General features: G+C 54.9%; 2 protein-coding genes and 1 long non-coding RNA gene across 4 annotated transcripts in view; 2 read left to right on the forward strand and 1 right to left on the reverse strand.

Annotated features, from left to right (window-relative positions):
- The first annotated feature begins 2,169 nt into the window (after positions 1-2,169).
- On the forward strand, positions 2,170-4,962 carry DLX5 (distal-less homeobox 5). The gene is made up of 3 exons (XM_032111542.1): positions 2,170-2,621; positions 3,856-4,040; positions 4,273-4,962. The coding sequence occupies exons 1-3, from the start codon at positions 2,267-2,269 to the stop codon at positions 4,603-4,605; spliced, it is 873 nt and encodes a 290-aa protein (XP_031967433.1). The 5' UTR covers positions 2,170-2,266; the 3' UTR covers positions 4,606-4,962.
- A 4,908-nt stretch (positions 4,963-9,870) lies between these two features.
- The window catches only part of LOC116445208, a 108,144-nt gene continuing 98,087 nt past the window's right edge, over positions 9,871-19,927 (forward strand). The window contains exon 1 of one of the 2 annotated variants that reach the window (XR_004240698.1): positions 9,871-9,988. This is a non-coding gene — a long non-coding RNA (uncharacterized LOC116445208). Of the gene's footprint in view, positions 9,989-18,363; positions 18,487-19,927 lie in introns of those variants that run through there. The other variant, XR_004240696.1, reaches the window with a different exon arrangement.
- DLX6 (distal-less homeobox 6) lies at positions 12,446-17,329 on the reverse strand. The gene is made up of 3 exons (XM_032111566.1): positions 16,479-17,329; positions 15,366-15,559; positions 12,446-13,581 (listed from the first exon to the last, which is right to left on the reverse strand). The coding sequence occupies exons 1-3, from the start codon at positions 16,837-16,839 to the stop codon at positions 13,330-13,332; spliced, it is 807 nt and encodes a 268-aa protein (XP_031967457.1). The 5' UTR covers positions 16,840-17,329; the 3' UTR covers positions 12,446-13,329.

Raw genomic sequence — 19,927 nt, forward strand, 5'->3', positions numbered from 1 at the left:
AACAGCAGAAAGGCAAGAAAATCGGGTTCGGGCTGGGAAGGACGGGGGGCAGGAAACCCGCAAACAGGCGGATTTGTGTGCCCTCAGCCCCGTAATCCTCGCACGGACTGCAACGGCGGCGGATGCCTTCAGAAAAAAATCAGCTTGGGGGGTTTGCAGTTGGATCTGGTGGGCTTCTGCTTTTTTTTTTTTTCCTTTTAATATCGAAACTTTTTTTTGTCCCCTGCTCTGCTGCTGAATAAAACAAGAACAAACTTTCTCTGCTGCAGGAAACCGATCCAGATTTCCCCGGGGAGCTATACAAGCAGCCGTGTCGGGACGGCTTGGCCGGGACCCGCCGCGGCCCCAGAGCTGCCGGGGCTGGGTGCGAGGCAGGCGCCCCTCTCCTCTCCCGTTCTCTCCCTTAAAACGGCACCTTCCTGCCCGGACGTGTTGAAGTGCAGTGCCCTGGAATTTATGACACAAATGGGCTTTCCTCCCCCCTCTCCCCCTCTTCATCTGCTTAAAACCTCTACCGACCCTTCCAGCTGGATGCAAACTGGGAGCTTTAATAAATTTGCTCTCCCCTTCCCCAGTCGTAAACATATATATCTCTCTCCGGTTCCTCTCTTTACAAAAAAAAAAAAAAAAGGTGCGAGGGGGAGATATTTCTAATGGATTTAAGTAAGTGATTCATAGAATGAAATGCTTAGGGATTTGTTTAATGTGATTTTATATGAGCTGTGGACATTTCCAAAGCAAACAATAAGTTCAAGTACAACATGCACGGTTGTGTTACAAGTGTTACTCAGCTGGCTGGGAGATCTTCGGTGAGCAAACAGGCTAAATCTGGAGAGTAAACAACTTCAGAAAAATCTACAACTCCAGGTCACTGAAAACAGCCTTTTATTTGTTTTCCTTAGTGTCTAGTAAAATTTGATCCTTTTTTTTTGCAGCACTGCTGTAAAATCACCAGGGACGGGCATCACCAGCCCGTGGCTCTCCCCGGCCCAGCCATAGAGCGCGTTGCCTGGGACCTGAGTGCGTAGATGGGCGCGAAAGAACGGGTGCAGGTGAAGGAGGGTGCTGCTGGCCAGAGTGCTGTGAGGAGGACACCCCCGCACAGCGCCGGCCACTTCTGGGGGGCTGTCACCCGGAAAGAGGGTTCTTGCGACAACCTCCAAGTGGAGAAACCCCACGACGGCCTCACAGTCGTCCTGCCCACGCGTGAGAGTGATTTGAGCTCCCTTCATGAGGGGCTCCTGACCCTGGGCCGCAGCCGGACCAGACGGTGAGCACCGCCCCGGGCGGGTGAGGAGCGCACACTCGTGGGGCCGAGCGGTCACAAGCGCACCCGGAGGGGCGCCGGAGCTGGCGAGAGAGTCGGGGGCTCTCCGCCCGTGGCCATCGTGCTACGGGCAGGTCGCCTTTCGCAACATCCGCGGCGCGGGTGCCTCTAGGCCGTATGGTGCCACTAGGAGCTCCCCCACAGCCCCACGGCCGGGCATCATGCCGGGAGTCTCCCGCCTGTCTCCGGGCCGTTCTAGGGTCTTGGAAATGCAGGAAATGATGTAACTAAAATTCAAGATACTTGGGGGTAATAGGGTTTGCTGTATTTAGCGCGGAGGTCCCAGACGGCGTTCCCCCGGGGAAGGAGGACGATCCGAAGGAAACAGCACGGTCAGACTGATGGTTATTGTCACCAGATCAGAAATCGAGTTGGGAACCAGGAGTGCCCGGTGCGGTGCTCCCAAGCCATCAGCGTAGCCAGGGGGGAGCAAACAGCAAATCCGAGGGGCCTGGCTGCAGCCCTCCCCCAGGGTCCTGCGGGAGGAGGTGCGGGGGCACCGGGCTGCAGGGCGGCGGGGCTCGCCGTGCCCCCTCGCCGGCTGCAGGGGTGGGGGGAGCCGGAAACCTCCCAATCGCGACGCTCCGACTCGGAGATTGCTGTTGGTATTCACTTAAAAAAGAGGTTGAATGGGACTTTTTTTCCTCTTTTTTTCCCCCCTTTTTTTTTTTTTTTTTTTTTTTTTTTTAGCCGAAGCTTTGTTGTGCTAAACTAGTTGGACGAGTTAGGGTGTCGCTGCTCCCGATTGCTCTGGCCAATGGAACCCGATCCACCCTGCTGTGCGTAAGAGCGCAATTAAGGATTTAACCAAGCCTATGCTGCGCCCCAGCCAGCAGTCTGCCGGAGACAGACACCGCGCCGCAGCCTCCTCCCCCAGACATGTCTGCTTAGACCCGAGCAGCCCCGCCGCCAGCCCCAGCCCGCCGCCGGCTCCGAGCTATGACAGGAGTATTTGACAGAAGGGTCCCCAACATCAGATCCGGCGACTTCCAAGCTCCTTTTCAGACGGCTGCAGCCATGCACCACCCGTCCCAGGAATCTCCCACTTTACCCGAGTCCTCGGCTACGGATTCCGACTACTACAGCCCGGCGGGGGGAGCCCCGCACGGCTACTGCTCGCCTACCTCGGCTTCCTACGGCAAAGCACTCAACCCCTACCAGTATCAGTACCACGGCATGAACGGATCTGCCGGGAACTATCCTGCCAAAGCCTATGCAGACTACAGCTACGCCAGCCCCTACCACCAGTACAGCGGGGCTTACAACCGCGTCCAGAGCTCCGCCAGCCAGCCAGGTGAGGGCCGGGAGTGTGTGGGAAGCTCCCGTGGCTTTGGGGAGGCTGGGGGAGCGCGCCCCGGCACATCCCTGACCCACGGACCACGGGGATGCGCCTTTCCCTGAGCCAGAAGGGAAACTAAAAATAAATAAATAGGGGGGGGGGGGGGGGGGGGGGGAGAAAATTTTGGGGTGGGAGGAAAAAGTGGAGAGCTGGTCTACTGGTCTATTCTTTTTGACCAGCCCGCATGATCTAAACTACAAATCGTAGGACTAGTGCTTTAGCGCTTCTGTCAGTTGCCCCCGGGCCCCCACGGCTACCTCCCTCCTCCTTCCCCCCGCAGGAAGAGGGAGAAAATAGCCGAGCCTTGTTGCGTGCCTCAAACTCAGGTTCGCGGTGTTGAAGAAAGTTTCCTTCTCCCTGTGCTGGAGGGGCGGGGGAGGAGACTGGGAGGGGGAGCCCAGCCGTGGCGGGGCTGCGAAGCCGGGAGGGTTTTTCACCAGAAAGCGTCGTGGTTGAAGTGCTTTACTTATTTGTAACTTGCTGTAGGGGGAAAAAAAAAAAAAGAAAGAAAGAAAAAGAAAAAGAAAAAGAAAAAGAAAAAGAAAAAGAAAAAGAAAAAGAAAAAGAAAAAGAAAAAGAAAAAGAAAAAGAAAAAGAAAAAGAAAAAGAAAAAGAAAAAGAAAAAGAAAAAGGGGTCAGGAAGAAAAAAAAAAAAAAACCCGTGGTGAAGCCAAGCGGCTGGGGCTTGGCTGGGACGAGTGCGGTCGCGGCGGCGCTTGGGGACACGCCGGCGGCGGCAGGGGGGAGGCGCGGGCGTGCGGAGGATGTGGTCAAAGCCTTGGGTCCGACTCCGCTCCGGACCGAGCTCTTCCCAGCAGGGCCCCAACCATCCTCCCAACGCCCGCGGCGGCCGCGCATGCCCTGCGCTCCCGCCCGCGCAGCGCTGCGCGCCCGGCAGGATGCCCGGGACGGGCGTGGGAGGCGGAGGAGGGCCAGGGGTGGCCGACGTCGGTGTGGAGGGAGCGGGTTCCCCCCCGTCTCACCGCGGGGAGCCGGCGGAGGCTGCGCGGGGCCGCCGCCCGGCTGCGGGAGCCCCGGGGGAAGCCGCAGGGGCCCGTCGGGCCGGCGCCGCTGCCCGGCCCGGCCCGCGGGCGGGATGCCGCCCCGGCGGCGCAGGCTGCGCGGCGCGGAGAGGAGCCTGTCGCGAACTTAACGTCTGCGTCTCTCTCCCGCTCTTGCGCCCGTGCAGAGAAGGAGGTGGCGGAGCCAGAGGTGCGGATGGTGAACGGCAAACCAAAGAAAGTGCGCAAACCCCGGACTATTTATTCCAGCTTTCAGCTGGCAGCGTTGCAGAGGAGGTTTCAGAAGACCCAGTACCTCGCCCTGCCCGAGCGGGCCGAGCTGGCAGCCTCCCTGGGACTCACGCAGACACAGGTACCACGAGTGGCTCTGCTCGGCCCGGCCCGGCCTGGAGGGTCCATAACCCCGGGTTCAGCCCAGTGCCACGGGAAGGTCTGGATCGGCCCCCGCGGAGGGGCGGGAGGGCGGCGGGGTGCGGGGCGCCGCAGCCGCGAAGCACCGGCTTGCCAGGCGGGCATTAATGGTGTCGCTTTCCCTCCCCACTCCCTCTTTCCTCCCTTCTCCTCTCCTCCTGCCCCGCTCCTAGGTGAAAATCTGGTTTCAGAATAAAAGATCCAAGATCAAGAAGATCATGAAAAACGGGGAGATGCCTCCGGAGCACAGCCCCAGCTCCAGCGACCCCATGGCCTGCAACTCTCCACAGTCACCTGCGGTTTGGGAACCTCAGGGCTCGTCCCGCTCCCTCAGCCATCATGCCCACGCACACGCTCACCCTCCAAACTCCAACCCGTCCCCTGCATCCAGCTACCTGGAGAGCTCCACTTCCTGGTACCCCGCTGCCAACTCCATCAACTCCCACCTCCAACCCCACGGCTCCCTACAGCACCCGTTAGCGCTGGCCTCTGGGACGATTTATTAGAGCCTGGCCCTTATTATTTTATTATATTTTTTTGTTGTTCCTTGGACTCCTGTGTTTTACTGTTAAGGAATAATAACGAAAGGAATGCATATGGGGAATTTTTAAAAGGGAAAAGAAACAAAAAGATTAAAATGTGTAAAGCTTGTGCATGTAACTTATTGCATTTCAAAGGAAACCCTTTTTTATACAATACGGACAATTTTTGGCTCAGCTGTGGACACTATCATTGGTGCCTTGAAATCTATGACCTCAACTTTTCCAGAGACTTTTTTCGATGTTATTTTAACCCTGTAAATAATTGTAGATAGAGGAATTAAACTGTATATTCTGAATAAAATAAAATTATTTCGACCACGAGAAACGTTTCCAAATTACCCCTTCTTCTGTTAATAAGAGGGAAAAAATATAATACTAATTTGCTTGCAGAAAGAAAGTGAGGAAAGAGGATGGGAGCTGAGAGTTCACGTTCTGTTCCAGTGCCGTGCAGTGCCACCACAGTCCGGGCGTGCTGGCAGGATCTGGCCCTTGCAGGTACCCGCAGGCGAGCCGAAGGGCGGCGGTGCTCTCTCCCCGCTGGGAAAGGGGCTCTGGCAAGACCGCGTACGTCTTACTGCACAGTGCTTTAAGCTGAAGGGAAAGCTGCCCATCCTGACGCGAGAAAGCAAATCTCTCGCCTTAAGCCGCCCCGAATCCCCGAGAGCAATTAGCGTCGAGAGCTGCACACTCCACAGCCCATCAGTCGCCCGTGTGCACTCGGCTAATTATACAAATTACGTTTCCGTCAAAGGGAGCCACTAAATATGAGAAAAGGATAAAATGAGGGTTCCGCTCCCCTCGCTCCTGCTAAAAGCCTGCGGCCGCTCCGACTGAAGGAGGGACGTTGCAGAGGTACTTTTATTGTTTTTGTTTTATCTCTACCCGATTTAGGGGAAAATACCCTTGCGTCAGAGCAGTCGCTAGCTCTGCCCGGTGCTGGAGGCACGGCGTGGGCGAGATGGCCGGAGCACTGCCCACTGGAGCGGACCACTCGCTCGGAGCGTGGGCTCTCTTCCAGTAGAAATCCAGGCCCGCGGGGCCCCCGCGGCGGAGCACGTTCCCACGGGGACCCCTATCCTGGGAGGCAGCGGTAATTCACGGCCGTGCGGGGTACGGCGACAGCAGCGAATGTGCCAAAGGCGTCGCTGGAAGGATCCCCGAGATGAAAGATGCCCCTCTGGCAGCTGAGGCTGGCGAGGAGAGTGCTGGAAGGGGGGGAGGCGAGGCCTGAAAAGGCACGCTCCTGCCCTGGAGCGCACTTACCTGTCTCCAGTCCTCCTCCCCGCTGCCCTCCCCCTCCTTTCTTCTCCCTCCTTTCCTGCCTGCCATGTTTTGTGCGTGTGCATGAGTGTGGTGTGCGTAGTTTTCTCCCCAAAGAAAGAAGCCCGGGTTTGCTGTTTTGTAACAGGTTTGGGGGTTGGTAAATGTCTTGCAGTACAATAGACCAGTTTGTTCGGTTGTGCTCCCTGCACGCCGGGGAGGGTGCAGGGGTGCCGGCGGCAAGGGCGGCGGGGGCCGCGGCCGGCTGCCCACCCCTGCCCGCTGCCGGAGAGCGGCCGCCCCGCCGCGGTGCCCCGCCGCTCCCCATCTCTTCTGCGGTTCTGGTGACCGTCTCCTGTTCATTTTACGCGCAAGGTTTCAGGGACTTTCCGCGACTCTGGGGCTGAGGAAAAGGTCGGCTTTGTCTCTTCTGCTCACTTCCATGCGGTGCAAAAAATTTTTGAAAAACTTGACCTTTTCATTTTCTTCCGTTCTTTTCCTCATTTCCCTCTAGACAAGCATTCAACCTGCAGTAAGAGATTCTCCCCGAGGTCACTTCCCTTTGCAGAAAGGTTTGGACACAAGAGGTGGAAGTCAATTTCCCAGGTGGGTTCACCCACCCCTTTCTTTGAGGAGCTGCCGCGGGGCTGTTTGGTTACGGTAACCTGCCGGGGCCGTGAGGGCCCGGACGGACAGAGCAGGAACAGCTCCGGGAAGGCGGAATGCCGGCAGGCAGCATGCCGGACAGAGATGGGAATTTACACTGCGGCCGCTGGACTAGGCATCGCTCGCCTCTCCAAGCCAGCCGAGTCATCTCGGCTCGGTTTCCATGCCGGTCCCTCTCCCTCCTTAATTTCTCCTCCTCCCAGATCGGGTTGGTGTTGGGCAGGTCGGGAAAAGCCTGGCATCCCTCCCCCAGAGAGGGTAAGAAATGTCCTCGCCGGGGCTCCCCGTCGCGTGGCCCCGGCCTCGATGAACACTCGGAGTCTATGGCCGCCCCTCCTCCCGGGCCGAGGGGGATGCTCCTGTCCTCTCTGTCCCCGCACACCCAGGCAGGCACACCCCGGCGCCTCTTCCCGCCTGGGTGCACCCCCTGGGCTCCGGCGGCGGCCGGAGGGAGCCTAGCTTGGCCAGGCCTCCCCCCTTGCCTCCCCGGGAAAGGGATGGCATGAACTGTCCTTTGTCTGATGCTGGGTTTGGGCTCCGCGAATTGCTGGCTCGGGGCTTTCCCCGCCCCTCCCCCTCTTCCCCTCCCTTCTGTTTTCCTGGCGGCCACTTCCATGTGGAGCCGGGGCAGTTCGGGGAGCCGAGAGGAGCCACATTCCTGTGGGTGCCGAGCGGCTCCAGGGCTAAGCCACAGGGCCTGACACACACACACATACACAGACGCGCAGACACACAGACACACATACACAGAGCAGCCTGCAGCCCCCGCTGCCTCAGATCGAGAGGTCCTGACACTGCCTGCACCCCTGGGGCTCTCACACCCACAGCACACCACCCCCGGCTGCGCTAGCCCCCGGTTGGGACGCACACCTACATCACCCACACCCAGACACACACAGTGCCCGCCAACCCCACCTACGGACGCGGGAGGAGCACCTTCCCGCTTCCGCCCGAGCCCCCCTGTCCCTGCCGGGCATCCCCGCACCGCCCGCGGGCACAGCCTGCAGCCGGGAAGCGCTGCCCCCTCGCCAAGCGCCTCCGTTTCCCTCCCGCTTCTTCCCGGGGAAAGAAAAGACACCCCCTCCAACCTGTCACCGCGGCAGGGCAGCCCGCCTGCCAGGCGTTCCTGTCGCCCTCTTACTCCCCTCGGTCTCCCCCGTGCTTTAGCTCCCCGGCGGCCGCGCTGCCTGCGCGGGCCTCCGCGCTCTGCCCGCTCAACCGCCGGCAGCGCTGTGTCCCCAGACTGCATCCCACATGTGGCATCGATTAAAGATTTCTGCCACGCAATTTTGCGACTGACAGCCTTTAGGTGTTTCGGTTGTGGATTACGAGAAGGAGATCTATTGCTTCAGGAAAATCGGGCGGGGGGGGGGGGTGGGAACCCCCTTTTCTTGCTTTCAGTCATTTAAGCGATTGCTTGCAATAACTCAACCTGTTTTATAGGTCAGATAAGAGCCGTGAAAATAGGAAACGCGAAGTTTACATTAAGCCTCCCTTTCTCTCTTTTTTTAGCGAGAATCCGTGTTGCATCAATTAAATAGTTCTTCTCTTTGTTCGGTGGCGCGTCTATTTACATGCGATTCGGGGAGGATAAACAATCGTTTATCTGCCTGGAATACAGACCTGATAAATCCCACCACACACCCACGCCCCTGCTGTCTGTGAGAACACCTTCCACTGGCACGACCTTCAAGGCCGCGGGTAAAACTCCCATCTCCCTCACCTCCTTAGTCCCCTTCAGGTGAGGGCCCGGAGTGCCGGCCCCGGCCAGAACCTTCAACGGATTGAGCATTTGGCGAAGAAGAGCTTGGAGGTGGCTTCTCGCTCCTCTCCCTCTGCCGCCTGCCCCTCGGCATTCCCGGAGAGGCTGTCTGAAGCTCAGCCTGGGTTTTGCAGGGTGGCTCAGCCAGCCTCGCCGGGCCGGATCCTGAGCTGGCTTCGTGCTCTGCAGCGGCATCCTCTGCCTGGTTGTGGAGCTGGCCCTCCATTCCAGGAGATCTTTACGGTCTCCTCGACACGCACCATATAACGCGTTTTATAGGGCTTTCGCCTCTCTCTATCCACTGAGCTTTCTTTTATTCGCCTGGTTTTTACTAAATCGCATGGAGAAAAGGGCGCAGAGTAAAGGCTCCTGCGGGCTGCCAGGAGCGGCTGCGGCCGGGAGAGGCCAGCAAGAGCCGGGGCGGCAGCCCTGCTGCCCATGGGGCCAGCCCCGGGCGCTGCCTCTTCTCATCTGGACCCTGCGGAGACTAACCGGTCGGGCGGCAACCGCGCTTTGATGATTTAGGCCATTAAAAAATGAAGCGGGTTTGTGTATTTCGTGTCCAGGGTTAATAAAAGTTAATCAGGAGTCGAAAGCCAACTAGCCCAGTGAGTTAACCTCGCTAGCTGCAGGTAGTCCTGTTAGCCAGGCTCTTTCGGTTAATTAATTACAATTGAGTCGGTTCTGTGATAATTTCCCTAAGGACCCCTGAGGACCGGTCCAGCGGGTGCGCGGGAGCGCAAAAGGCCGCCAAGCTCCACAGCCCGCCGCGGAGAGTGCCCGGAGCCCGGGTCCCGCACCCCGCACTCTCCTCCTCCTGGTTCCGAAGCTCCCGAGGCTTCTTGCCCGAAAGTGACGTTCAGTCACCTGAGAGAAGGCACAAGACAATGGAGAACCCTCTTTTGGGGATGGGTGGGGAGCTCGGGGATGCTTCGGGTGCCGGGGAGAGGCTGCCGGGAAGAGCCGAGCCGAGAGGCGGACTGATGCAAGGCGGGAGCCGAACCAGCAGTCCCTGACTTCACATCAGGCTCGCACTCGTTGAGATTTGGACACGTAACGCTGCAGACCACTGATTTGCTATTTTCTTAATTCCCGCTCTTCTCATTCCCTATGAATCAAACAGTCTTTTGTCCTTCAGAGTTTGATTTGATCGCTACTGTTCACATTTCACTTTTGTATTTTTCCCTCCCTATACCATTACTCATTGAGTGCCCCGTGAAATTACAATCGTACATTTTCAACTCAGCAACCCATTTGCAGTGCAAAAATAGGGTCTAAATAATGGCTGAATTAGCCCTACTGGACAGTTTCAGATGTAACACTCTGTAATAATTATATTGCAGGCTGGATTAGGATGCTATTATCATAATCTGGACGTTTACAATTATCTGTAATTTGCAAAGATGCGCCAGGTCTTGATTACAGCAGGTTTTTTTTATCAAGCTAACCATCACTAAACAGTGACAGTAATAACAGCTAATTTTGCTGGCAATATAAGAGGTGCTGGGGTGTGCAAACAATTTCACACCTGGATGTGCTCACTCAACCAAGAATATAGAGAAAGAGCTTCTGCCCTGAGACTCAGAAAAATATTCTCCACTGCTTCTGTTCAGTATAGATTTCTAGACCCCGATCCTTGCTTAGCAGATTTTCAGAGGGGTAAGTTTTGGGGCTCGCTTGGTTTTGGGGTTGGTTTGTGACTGCTCCGCGCCTTGCCCATCGAGGCACGCTCCGTCTTTGCTCCCCCACATTCGCGGTCATTCTCGCGCCGGTGGTTTCCCTCCCCGGGCCGGACCCCGACAGATACGCGCCTCCTTTCCCCGATGCTGCCGGGGGCGGCGGGCGGCGCGGGCGGGGATGCGGCGGGAGCCCCGACGGGCTGCCGGAGGGGCAGCGCGGGACTCGGCGGCCGGCGGAGAAACCGTGCGAGCCGCGGGCCGGCCCCGTCTGCCCGTGCCCGCAGCGGGGCGGCGGCGGCGCGCCTTTCCGCAGCTCTCCGCGGCCCCGGGGCGGTGGAGCCCGGCGGCGGGCGGGCGGCGGCGGAGCCGGCGCTGGCAGCCCGGCGGCGGCAGGTTTGGCGCTGGTGTGGGGAGCTGCCGCTGCTCCATCCATAGATGACGCTGTTTCACGAGAGTCTCCCGGGGCGGTTGCCGCGCGAGTGGGAGCCGCTGCTGCCATTCGCTCCCACCCCGCTCCCGGGAAGGCCTACCTTTCCCACCTTCTCCCACGCTACTATGCTAATGGGCCTATTATTATTATTATTATTATTATTATTATTGTTATTATTATTATTATTCATTTGTTCGCTTGCTTGCTTGTTGTCTGGGCTTTTTCTGAGCCTATTTGAGGAATCACTCGTAGGGGAGGAGGGCACGACGCATCGAGAGGCTTTCCGCACCGGCACCCACGCGCGGCGTGCAGGGGAGGACGGGCCCCCCGCAAGCCCCCTTGAAGCAGCGAACCCCCGTGTCCCCCGTCCCCCGGGCCCGCCAGCGCAGGGGCGGACCGCCCGCCGCCGTCCCTGCTGGGCGGGTGCAGCGAAAGGGTTAAGGTGCCTGCGGGGGCCGTGGGGGCCGGGACCCGCCGGGCTGGGCTCGGCTGGGCCGGGCTCCTCGGGCTGCGGGACTCGCTCACCAGGGCATCCGCCGCCCTTCTGCGAGGCGAGGGTGAGCCCGCACAGGGGCCGGCGGGGGGGGTGTAAAGCGGGGTTTTCTGAAAGATGCACACAATGCTGTTGGTTTAAATGTATGGTAGCTTTCTCTCCAGTGTCATTTGAATAATTCAGTGAGCCCCACTACCAGCTGTACTTCTGAAGCCTCTTCCATTCTTTTCAGCATTATAATTTTGGTTAATTTTCAATTTTAGGCCCTACGTCTCTGCAATTTGTGTATGAATAACAGAATAATTTTCCTCTTTTGTTTCGCCTTTCCTGTTCCTGAATCTAAATAAAGATGGCTTTTTAGTATTAAAAGTGGAAGAAAATTACAGGTAATTATCTTTGACGGTAAAAACGCTGTAATCAGCGGGCTACATGAAAAATTACTCTAATTATGGCTGCATTTAAGAGAATGGAAAAAAACCTTCTTGTGGATAAAAACCTTAAATTGTCCCCAATGTCTGCTTCAAATTGGATGGCACTGCAGCTGGAGGCTTTGTTCAGAATTGATCCTGGGGAGCTCTGAACCCAAAGTTTCACAGTGGGAAGGGGAAAAAAAGAAAAGAAAACATTTTTCCTAATGTAACAATACGAATGGTAGAAAATGACAAGACTGATCGGTTTTAAAGCACTCTGAAGACTGACTGAGCGTGGAAGTTGCTCAAAAAAAAAAAAAAACAAACCAAAAAACACCCCCCAAAACACTGGTATATTGGTAAGTAGTCTTTGCTTTGTGTCTAATTATAGTGACTGTCCTTTTGCACGACTGTATGTAGCTGTCATTATATGGAGCACTCTGAGGATCTCTATTGACTTCTGATAAATGGCTCAGTGGTTTCAAGGTTCATAATTTGAAGGATGCCCAGGTCTCTAGACATTAATTCTCGCAGTATGGGGCATCCAGCTTGGATGAGGAAAAGGCTTTTCATTGTCAGTAGTTGCTGTGCTTTCCACAAGCTGGTGCGCCTGAAGCTGGCTGGACAGCGTGTTGTGTGCCTGGGCACCTCTCAGTGCTTTGCAAAACATTCCTCAGCTTGCATTGTCTGCTCTTTAAAACAAAGGAGGGCGCCTCCTTTCTTAATAATTTGGAGTCTCCAACCTTTGGGAAGGAAGACAGGGCTCTGAGCTTTGCCTCGGCGAGAAGGCTCAGCTCAGCTAAGCTAAGCAGCGGAGCACTGAAATCGCAGCAGAAATGGCCGGGTGATTAGGAACTTCGTCTAGGCGTATCTTTGTGGACTCGGTATCTCCTGTCTTTAAATCGTAGCCTTAAAACCAACCAAGCCACCAGCTACCCCATCCCACTTCATCTTTTCTTTCTTTGCTCGCAGATATATGCTTTGGTAGGGGTGTCTGTGCACTCAGCCAAGCTGGGCACAAGGATCCCTCTGCCCGGACTGATCTGGGGGGCAAGTCGGGGCAGGTGGGGATCCGCTAAGGTTAAGAGAAATAGGAGCCAGGCGGGCGTTTTGTGGCTTTTACTCTATATACGAAAGAAGACAAAAACATACAAAGTATATGTACAACTAAAATTCAACAATATATACAGAAAGGTTGCTCGGGGAAAGGTCCCTCTCGCTCAGTGGTTGAGGCTGCCGCCGGGCAGCGCTAAACCTTCCTTCCCCAGCCCGCAGCGGCGGGTCTGGCCGCGAATCCCTCGCTCTGTCTTTACTGCTCGTCTCCGGGAGTCTGTCCGGCTGTGTGCGGGTGCGGGTCTGTGCGGATGAGGGGGCTCTTCGCGTGAGAGACGGTGGTTTCTTCTGAGCCGCAGCCCATTACATTTTGAGAAAGCATGCAGATTTTGCTTCGTGGTAATGTTCTAATCTTACAGTATATTTGCAGTTTTCAACCAGTTCTCCTTTTTTTCCCCCCATCTTAATTTTTTTAAAATCACTTCTTCTGTCTTTTAATCCTTTCCCCAGTCCGGATTTGGTGAATAAAAATGAAGGAGCTTTGACTAGTCTCTCTTTCATCATGTAATGTCTTTAGCTCATTAAACAAGTAAAAACGGCTGCCATGGTAGATTCAGGTTCTTGTGGGCAAAGTCTGTAAAAAGTTTGTTTTGACGTATACTCCACAGAGAAAGAGGCTGGTGCCTTCGAGTCCAAAGGAAAATATCCTAAAGAGAAGTGTCTTCTGTGCGCCAGAATGAAAATTGTGTCTTTCTGTTAAAGATCAATCGCTGAGGTTACTTTAAAAAAAAAAAAAAATAATAAAGCCACTCTGTCTCTTTGCCGCATCTACAAGTTCACACAGAGCCTGTTAGCTGGCACGGCTTGGCAAAGCAGGGGAACTTCTTGCCATGTCGAGACGAGGCGTTCTTGGGAGATTATTTCTCTTGGACAATTCACATCATTTGTGGTCTCTGCATTGTGTCTTGATGTGGAGAAGAATACCAGTGAGAATAGCCAGGCATGTAGCTGTTTGGAGGCATATTGACTCCCTTGGCAGAGGCTGAAACGTCCCAGACTGGAGGCAGAGCTGGAGAGCGAGGGGAGAGGGCAGCGGAGCCGGGCAGAGGGTCGCTCTCGTGGGGGTTACTGCCCTGTTTAAGCAGCTTCTTGAATTTGGAGCGCTTGTTCTGAAACCAGATCTTCACCTGTAAACCGAAACGCATTAGATATTAGGCTGCCGTCAGTGCCCAGAGCACAGCAGGAAAGACCCCGGGGGCCGGGGGTCTAATCTGGAGAAGGTCTTGAGGGCACACGCCAGTCGGGTGTGGAGCTGGGGATGGGGAGAGGGGAAGGAGGGGTAGCTACGGCTGCTCTCGGGCTTTGGATGCAGCTGGAGAGAACAGGGGAGGCAGAGCAGAGATGGAGAGCGAGAGGGATGCAGGTTTTAACCTGGAACGTTGTTTTCCCTCGGCAGGCCAGATTGTTATGGCTGAAACAGACTACATACTCTGAGGTGTCCTGTTTTAGCGCCTCATTCAGAATTTTGGAGGTCATTTGATCATTCGGGCAAACTGTTGTCAAACATGGGCAATCATATGATTTTGTGCCAGGAGACAAGAGCCAATAGACAAAGGGCATCTTACAAAGAAATCGCGCATCCAAAATCCTCACGATCAGATCAAGCAGTCCACGCTGATGTGGCGGGGGAGGAGGCATAATGGGACCAGTTTTGCAGCTTTATATTGAAACGTATTATTAAAGAAAGAATAATTTTATTTTCTCTGTGAGTAATAGTATATCAGCATTGCTTTGGGTCTCATCCTGCACCTTACCCAGCAGAACTCCCAAAGAGGAAGCCTGCACTCGATAAGGTGAGCAAGGATCAGGCCCACTGGTAGATCAGAATTACTATAGAAATTATATATAGGTAAGACATGTATACACAATACATATTTTAAATCAATCAAACAAAGAAAACAAATCCCCCATGCGTATTTGACCTCTCAAACTTTGCAATCATAATGTTAGGGGATAAGCAAGGGTTCTCCTCTAGCTGCAAGCTCAGGATCGGGTCCCTAAAAAAAAAAAAAATCTATGCGTGCAAGAGAGAAAGCAAGACAACAGTGAGACAGAGTGTGCATGCTAAGGATACTAAAATCCCATTTGCAAAACCATCAGGCCCATTCCCATCATTAATGTTTGCTGAGTATTTAAAAATCGCTGCCTGGAAGAGACTGTTACCAATGACAATGATAAAATCCTGAAGTTATTTGTTAAGCTCACAGATTCACGATAACATTTTACCCGAATTGATCCCATCTATCCATGCACCTCTCCACAAAACCCAGCTGGGTAAGCCTCTAATGCCTCATATGTCTTTCAAGCTTAAATTAGCAGAATGGCACAGCTACTCCAACCACACTTAACTATGGCTTAACCTGCCATAATTTTGTACACGGCTGTCTTTGATCTTCAGATCTATTATCACCTTCCGTACATTTTGCCCAAGGCTAACCACTGCATTTGCGTTAGTCATCCAAGGTGAATTAACTATTGATTTAACAGGTATTTCCTAACGCGTTCCTGCTTCCCCTCTACCTATACGTTGCTACGAGGCAGCTTCGCTTTTAGCTCTACCTCAGGCCCAGCGATTCCTTGCCTTTGTTTTGTTCTCCTTTTCACAGCTGGGAAATTGCATCTCGGTGCTGGAATTATCCGAAAATATAGGCAATTTTAAAACGTTATGTGTGGCATCAAAAAGGGAGCGCTCGCTCGCAGACGGCTGAGGGAAGGGCACTTTCAGCTCCTTCTGCGGTCGCCCGATCTCTGTCGCGCATTAGGTAAGTCCTAGCACAGAGAGATGGCAACCGTGTGGCGTTACCTTTTCTACCGTTCCCGACAGAGGCCAAAATATTTGGGGAGCATCATACTTTGCTTGGCCTTTGTTGCTCGAGCAGGCTTTCAGTGATTTGGGATTCCCAGTAATTACCTGTGTCTGGGTAAGTCCTAATGAAGCTGCCAGTTCAGCTCTCTCTGGAAGTGCCAGGTACTGAGTCTGCTGAAAGCGATGATTTAAAGCCTGGAGTTGTAGACTAGAGTAAATGGTTCGAGGCTTCCGAATCTTTTTCCCTTTTCCATTAAATCTGATTTCACCGTTTTCAATCACTGTGGTTTTTTGCTGATCTGCAAGCAAAACAACACAGCTGAAACATCACCCTCCTTAGCTATTAAACGCGGGTATTTTGGCAGCCACGGCTCCTAAAAACGCCAAAACCTGTCCCGACGCCTGTTCAACCCCACGGCGTAGGCACAGGCTGCATCTCCTTACAGGCGTGCGTGGCACAGGCTGCTGCTTGGGAGCTACCGGGAGAAAAAACAGCTGTCCGGGCATAGTGGGCAAGCTCTCCTTCTTCCCGGGAAGAAAAAAAACCCAAAAATATTTTAAAAAATTTATAGTGCAGCTCTGGCTTTGCGAAGGTGTGCCTTGTTCCAGGGCCATCCAGGTTTTACTCGGCTAATTGACTTCGCGTCGCCAGTTTGGTGGTCAGTGAATCACCAGTCCGAGACTTTTAACAATGCTTTTTCCCCCCGCCCCCCTCCCGTGCCCCTCTGGATGGATATGTACGTCTCCCTGCAAAAAAATAAATACATAAATCAGACGGCCCCCGAGCGGAATGCGACCCGCTCGCCTGGAAACTTTCACTCCTCAGGTGTTAGCAGGAATTTTGCCTAAAGCCGGTCCCGCCGTAACAAAGGAGCGCCGAGTGCAGCCCCTTGCCGCCGGCCGCGGGGAGAGCGGGGAAGGCGCCGGTGCTCAGCGCCGCGGTACCGCCAGCAGCCGCCGCTGGCGCGGTGGGAGCGCGGCGGCCCCGCTGCCGGTACCGCAGCAGTAGGCCCGCGGAGGGGCCGCGGAAACAGGCAACCCCCCGCGTTTTCTCCCCGCCGTCCCGCGCACCCAGGGACGACGCCTGCCTCGGCGGGAGCGGGGGGCACGGCGGGGGTCGTTATGCAGGTGCCCGGAGGGGGGGCCGGGAAGAGGCCCGGGGATGGAGGGAGCGGGGGGAGAAGCTGGCAGCGGGTTCGGGAAGCGGTGCCGGCTCACCTGCATCGTCCGCCCGCGTCTGGCTGGCCGCGCTGCTGTTGTGGTAGGACTGGAGGTAAGGGCTGTGCTGCGAGTGGCTCACGTAGGGGTAGGCGGCCAGCGAGCGGTGGTTGTAGGAGCCGGCGCTGCCGGAGTAGGGCGAGCTGTGGTGGTGATGCTGGTGGTGCGGGTGCGAGCCGGCGGCGGAGTGCAGGCAGTGCAGCGGGTAGTGGGCTCCGGCCATTGCCGGCGAGCTCTGCTGGGAGTGGGGCGGCGGCGGCGGCTGCGGCGGCGGCGGCTGCTGTTGCCCGAACTCCATGAAAGCGGATTTGGAAGAGTCTTGCGCGTCCAGCCCGTCAGCCATCGTAGTCATGGTCATCATCAAAGTTTGGGAGGGAGAGCGCGGTGCTCCCCGGCTCGCCCCCCGCGCTCTGCCTCCTCTCTGCCCAGCCACCGCCGCTCCCCTTACCCGCCGCGGCACCGCTGGAGAGGCGGCGGTGATTTAATTTAATTTCTTTTCTTTTTTTTTTTTCTTTTCCGCCTTTTTTTTTTTTTTTCTTCCCCCCCTCCTCTCCAAGGAGCCGTTGTGCGAGGGGCCTCGTTCACTGAGGGAGGGGAGGAAGGGGAGGGCGGTGTGCGGGGTGTGTGAAGGGGGAGGGCGGGCTACTCCCGCCGCTTTTTTGCGCCGCTCTTTTCCTTCATCCCCCCGGCGCGTGGGGTGGGTGTTGTTTTTTTTTTTTCTCTTTTTTTTTTTTCCTGGTGGGGGGGCGTGGAGGGTGGGGGCAGTTTAAGGTGGGAGCCGGGAAAGTTGGGGCTCCGGCGCTCCGACTCGAAGGGCAGGGACGCGCACAAGTCGAATGGTTCGTCTCCGGAGGGCAGCGCCTCCCTCATTGGTCACTCAGCCCCCTGACGTCATAGCCGGCAGCGCGCGCGTTGCCCGCGCCCGCCCCCCTTCCCCCCCTCCTCCCCACCCGCGCGCGTTGCGCGCCCCGCGCGCGGGTGGGGAAAAGGGGAGCGTCTGTCCCCATCCCCCCCCGTCCCCTTCCCCCCAAACCACGCATTCCCCCGCCACGCGACCCCCTCCATCCCCCTTCCCTCCCCCCTCCTTGCGCGGTATTTTCGCTGCGGCGAAGCGACGCGCAGCGCATTTTTCCCCGCTGAACGCAGCGGCAGCAGCTCCCGTAATGGCTTTCAAATATATGCAAATGGCTACGTGCGGTTGGCGGTTTTGGCAAAAAGCTTGATTAGGATATAAACGACCCAAGGAAAAAAAAAAGTGCCTGCGCCCTAAATTTGTCTTTAGATTACAATTCTAGTTGATTTTATTTTATTGTCAACATTGTTAATGATAAAAATAGAGTCGTTTTACAGTTATTTTTACTTTCTGGAAGGAGGCAATTAGACTTCTAATCAGGAATACACAAAAATCTCCCATGATTAACTGCAGTACTTTGTTCAAATTGCTGCTATAAAATTCAGAACAATTTGCCTGTAATGATTATGGACTGGGTTTATTTTGGGAGGTGGAATAAAAGTGGATATAGCATAAATTATCCTCTAATTATACACCAGTGTCGCCTCAATTATCCTCTTATCAAAATGGTTGTCTAACTGCCGCATTTAGTTTCAATTCTCTCCTTTTTTCTATAAAAAGAACTTCATACCTTGTTATTATTAATCCATTTATTATTTGCAAGGGGATTTATATCCGAACATCCAGGTGGTATTACCACTTCTCTTTCAAAGATGGACTAGGGAAAGACATTAAGTTTGATCCAGTACGGCGGAGGATCTCTCTCTCTCCTCTCTCCTCTCTCCTTCCTCTCTCCTCTGTCCTCTCTCCTCTGTCCTCTCTCTTCTCTCCTCTGTCCTCTGTCCTCTGTCCTCTCTCCTCTCTCCTCTCTCCTCTCTCTCCCCCCTCTCTCTCATCCCCTCTCTCTCTCTTTTTTCCCCCCTTTCCCTCTCTTAAATCTCCTCGCGTCCAGCTAAGCATGAACTCCAGAGACAGACCCCACCGGAGAGGACTGAGGTAGGAAGGACCCTGCGGAACTCGCTAAGCCTAGAGAAATCCGAAAGTTGCTCTAGATGGGGAAAGGGGCTGGAGGCTTCGGGCTTTGAAAACCAACACCGGCACCAGCAGCCACTGCTTCCAAAACCTCGCGCAGCCCAGAGACGACCCCAGACCGATCCCAGGTCTTGACACTGCCTCTCACTGCGATATTCCCTGAGGATTGGTTTTCAGATTCTGCAGATATATATACTAATTTTTTTTAACGCGTCGCTTGTGGAAATACTTATAGGGGTTTAATTTTTCTTCCCGGGATTTTTTTCTCTTTTTCATTTCTTCCTTTATTTCGGAGTTGTACTTCCCCACAGCCCGATCATTAGCTCTGGGAAGCCGAAGGATGCGAGCCCCCTCTTCGCATACCGTTGGGGGGGGGGGGGAGGGAGGAGGGGAAGGAGGATGCGAAGCGATGCTCTATCGGTGGAAGGGCATAACCCGTAGTCTCTCGGCGCTTGTAGTTCATATTGCTTGCTTCAGGGGGGCATGGGGGAAGGATGTCTTTTTTCCTGTGTGGCTGGGATGTTCGGAGCCCCCTTAGACACCCTCTCATCGTTGTTTCACTTCTTGAGCCCTTGGAGTCGGTTCAGTAACTCTGAATGCAGTTGTAAGTGTCTTGCCTTGTTCTCCGGCTTTTAACAAGGCTTCCACTTTAACACGCGAAAGGGTAACCCGATCCAGGCGTTTACAAATCTACAATGAATAAAAATATAGAGAAAAGGGGAAGAGAAAGGAAAGAATTCCTACTGAGACTCTTTATTCATAGGTGTAGGTAATGTACTCAACAGGAACAGGTACATTTGGCAGTTTTATTGCTTTATACCCTCCAGCTTGCTGTTAACATCATGAAGGCGTTTTTTCCGCAGGTGCACATACTAGCATTTTCTCCAGCAGCAAGAGCATGCATAACAAAAGATGTCAGAAAATAGGCTGGGGAGTGTTTGCAACACGTTGCTTTCTTGTTTCGAAATAATTCCTGCCGCATAATGGATGCTAACCCCGGAATGGGGGAAAGTTGGTCAGAAGAGGAGACCACTTTGAAATAATACCTATATGCCGCCTTGGCGAAGGGAATAAGGCGTCTGAGTCAGACAAAAAGGAGAAGAAGAAAAGACAGGAGAATCTGCAGGAACTGCTTCCTGCGATAGGCAGCAAACCGAGTTGCATATGCATCTCTTCGTTCAGCCTAGCTGACGGACGAGATGCGGTGGGGCGAGCGGGACAAGCAGCGGCTCCGGATGTGGGCCGGGGGGACCGGCGGCGCCGCGGGGATGCGGAGCCCCTGCCGAGCCGTCAGTGGGCGCCGGCCGGAGGGAAGAGCTGGAAACCCGGCGCTGCTCTTCCCTCGCGGTGCTCAGGCATCCTCGTCTGTCGTCAGGACAGTTGACTCCGTCCAACCTCACACCGA

This window comes from Corvus moneduloides, chromosome 1 (assembly GCF_009650955.1).
Source record: "Corvus moneduloides isolate bCorMon1 chromosome 1, bCorMon1.pri, whole genome shotgun sequence".
Classification (NCBI taxonomy): domain Eukaryota; kingdom Metazoa; phylum Chordata; class Aves; order Passeriformes; family Corvidae; genus Corvus; species Corvus moneduloides.

Coding starts and splice junctions, on each gene's coding strand:
- DLX5 (XM_032111542.1), top strand. CDS start 2,267: ATGACAGGAGTATTTGACAGAAGGGTCCCCAACATCAGATCCGGCGAC. Junction 2,622..3,855: donor GAGCTCCGCCAGCCAGCCAG/GTGAGGGCCGGG, acceptor GCGCCCGTGCAG/AGAAGGAGGTGGCGGAGCCA. Junction 4,041..4,272: donor TGGGACTCACGCAGACACAG/GTACCACGAGTG, acceptor CCCCGCTCCTAG/GTGAAAATCTGGTTTCAGAA.
- DLX6 (XM_032111566.1), bottom strand. CDS start 16,839: ATGATGACCATGACTACGATGGCTGACGGGCTGGACGCGCAAGACTCT. Junction 15,560..16,478: donor GACGCGGGCGGACGATGCAG/GTGAGCCGGCAC, acceptor TTTTGCTTGCAG/ATCAGCAAAAAACCACAGTG. Junction 13,582..15,365: donor TAGGACTTACCCAGACACAG/GTAATTACTGGG, acceptor TTCGGTTTACAG/GTGAAGATCTGGTTTCAGAA.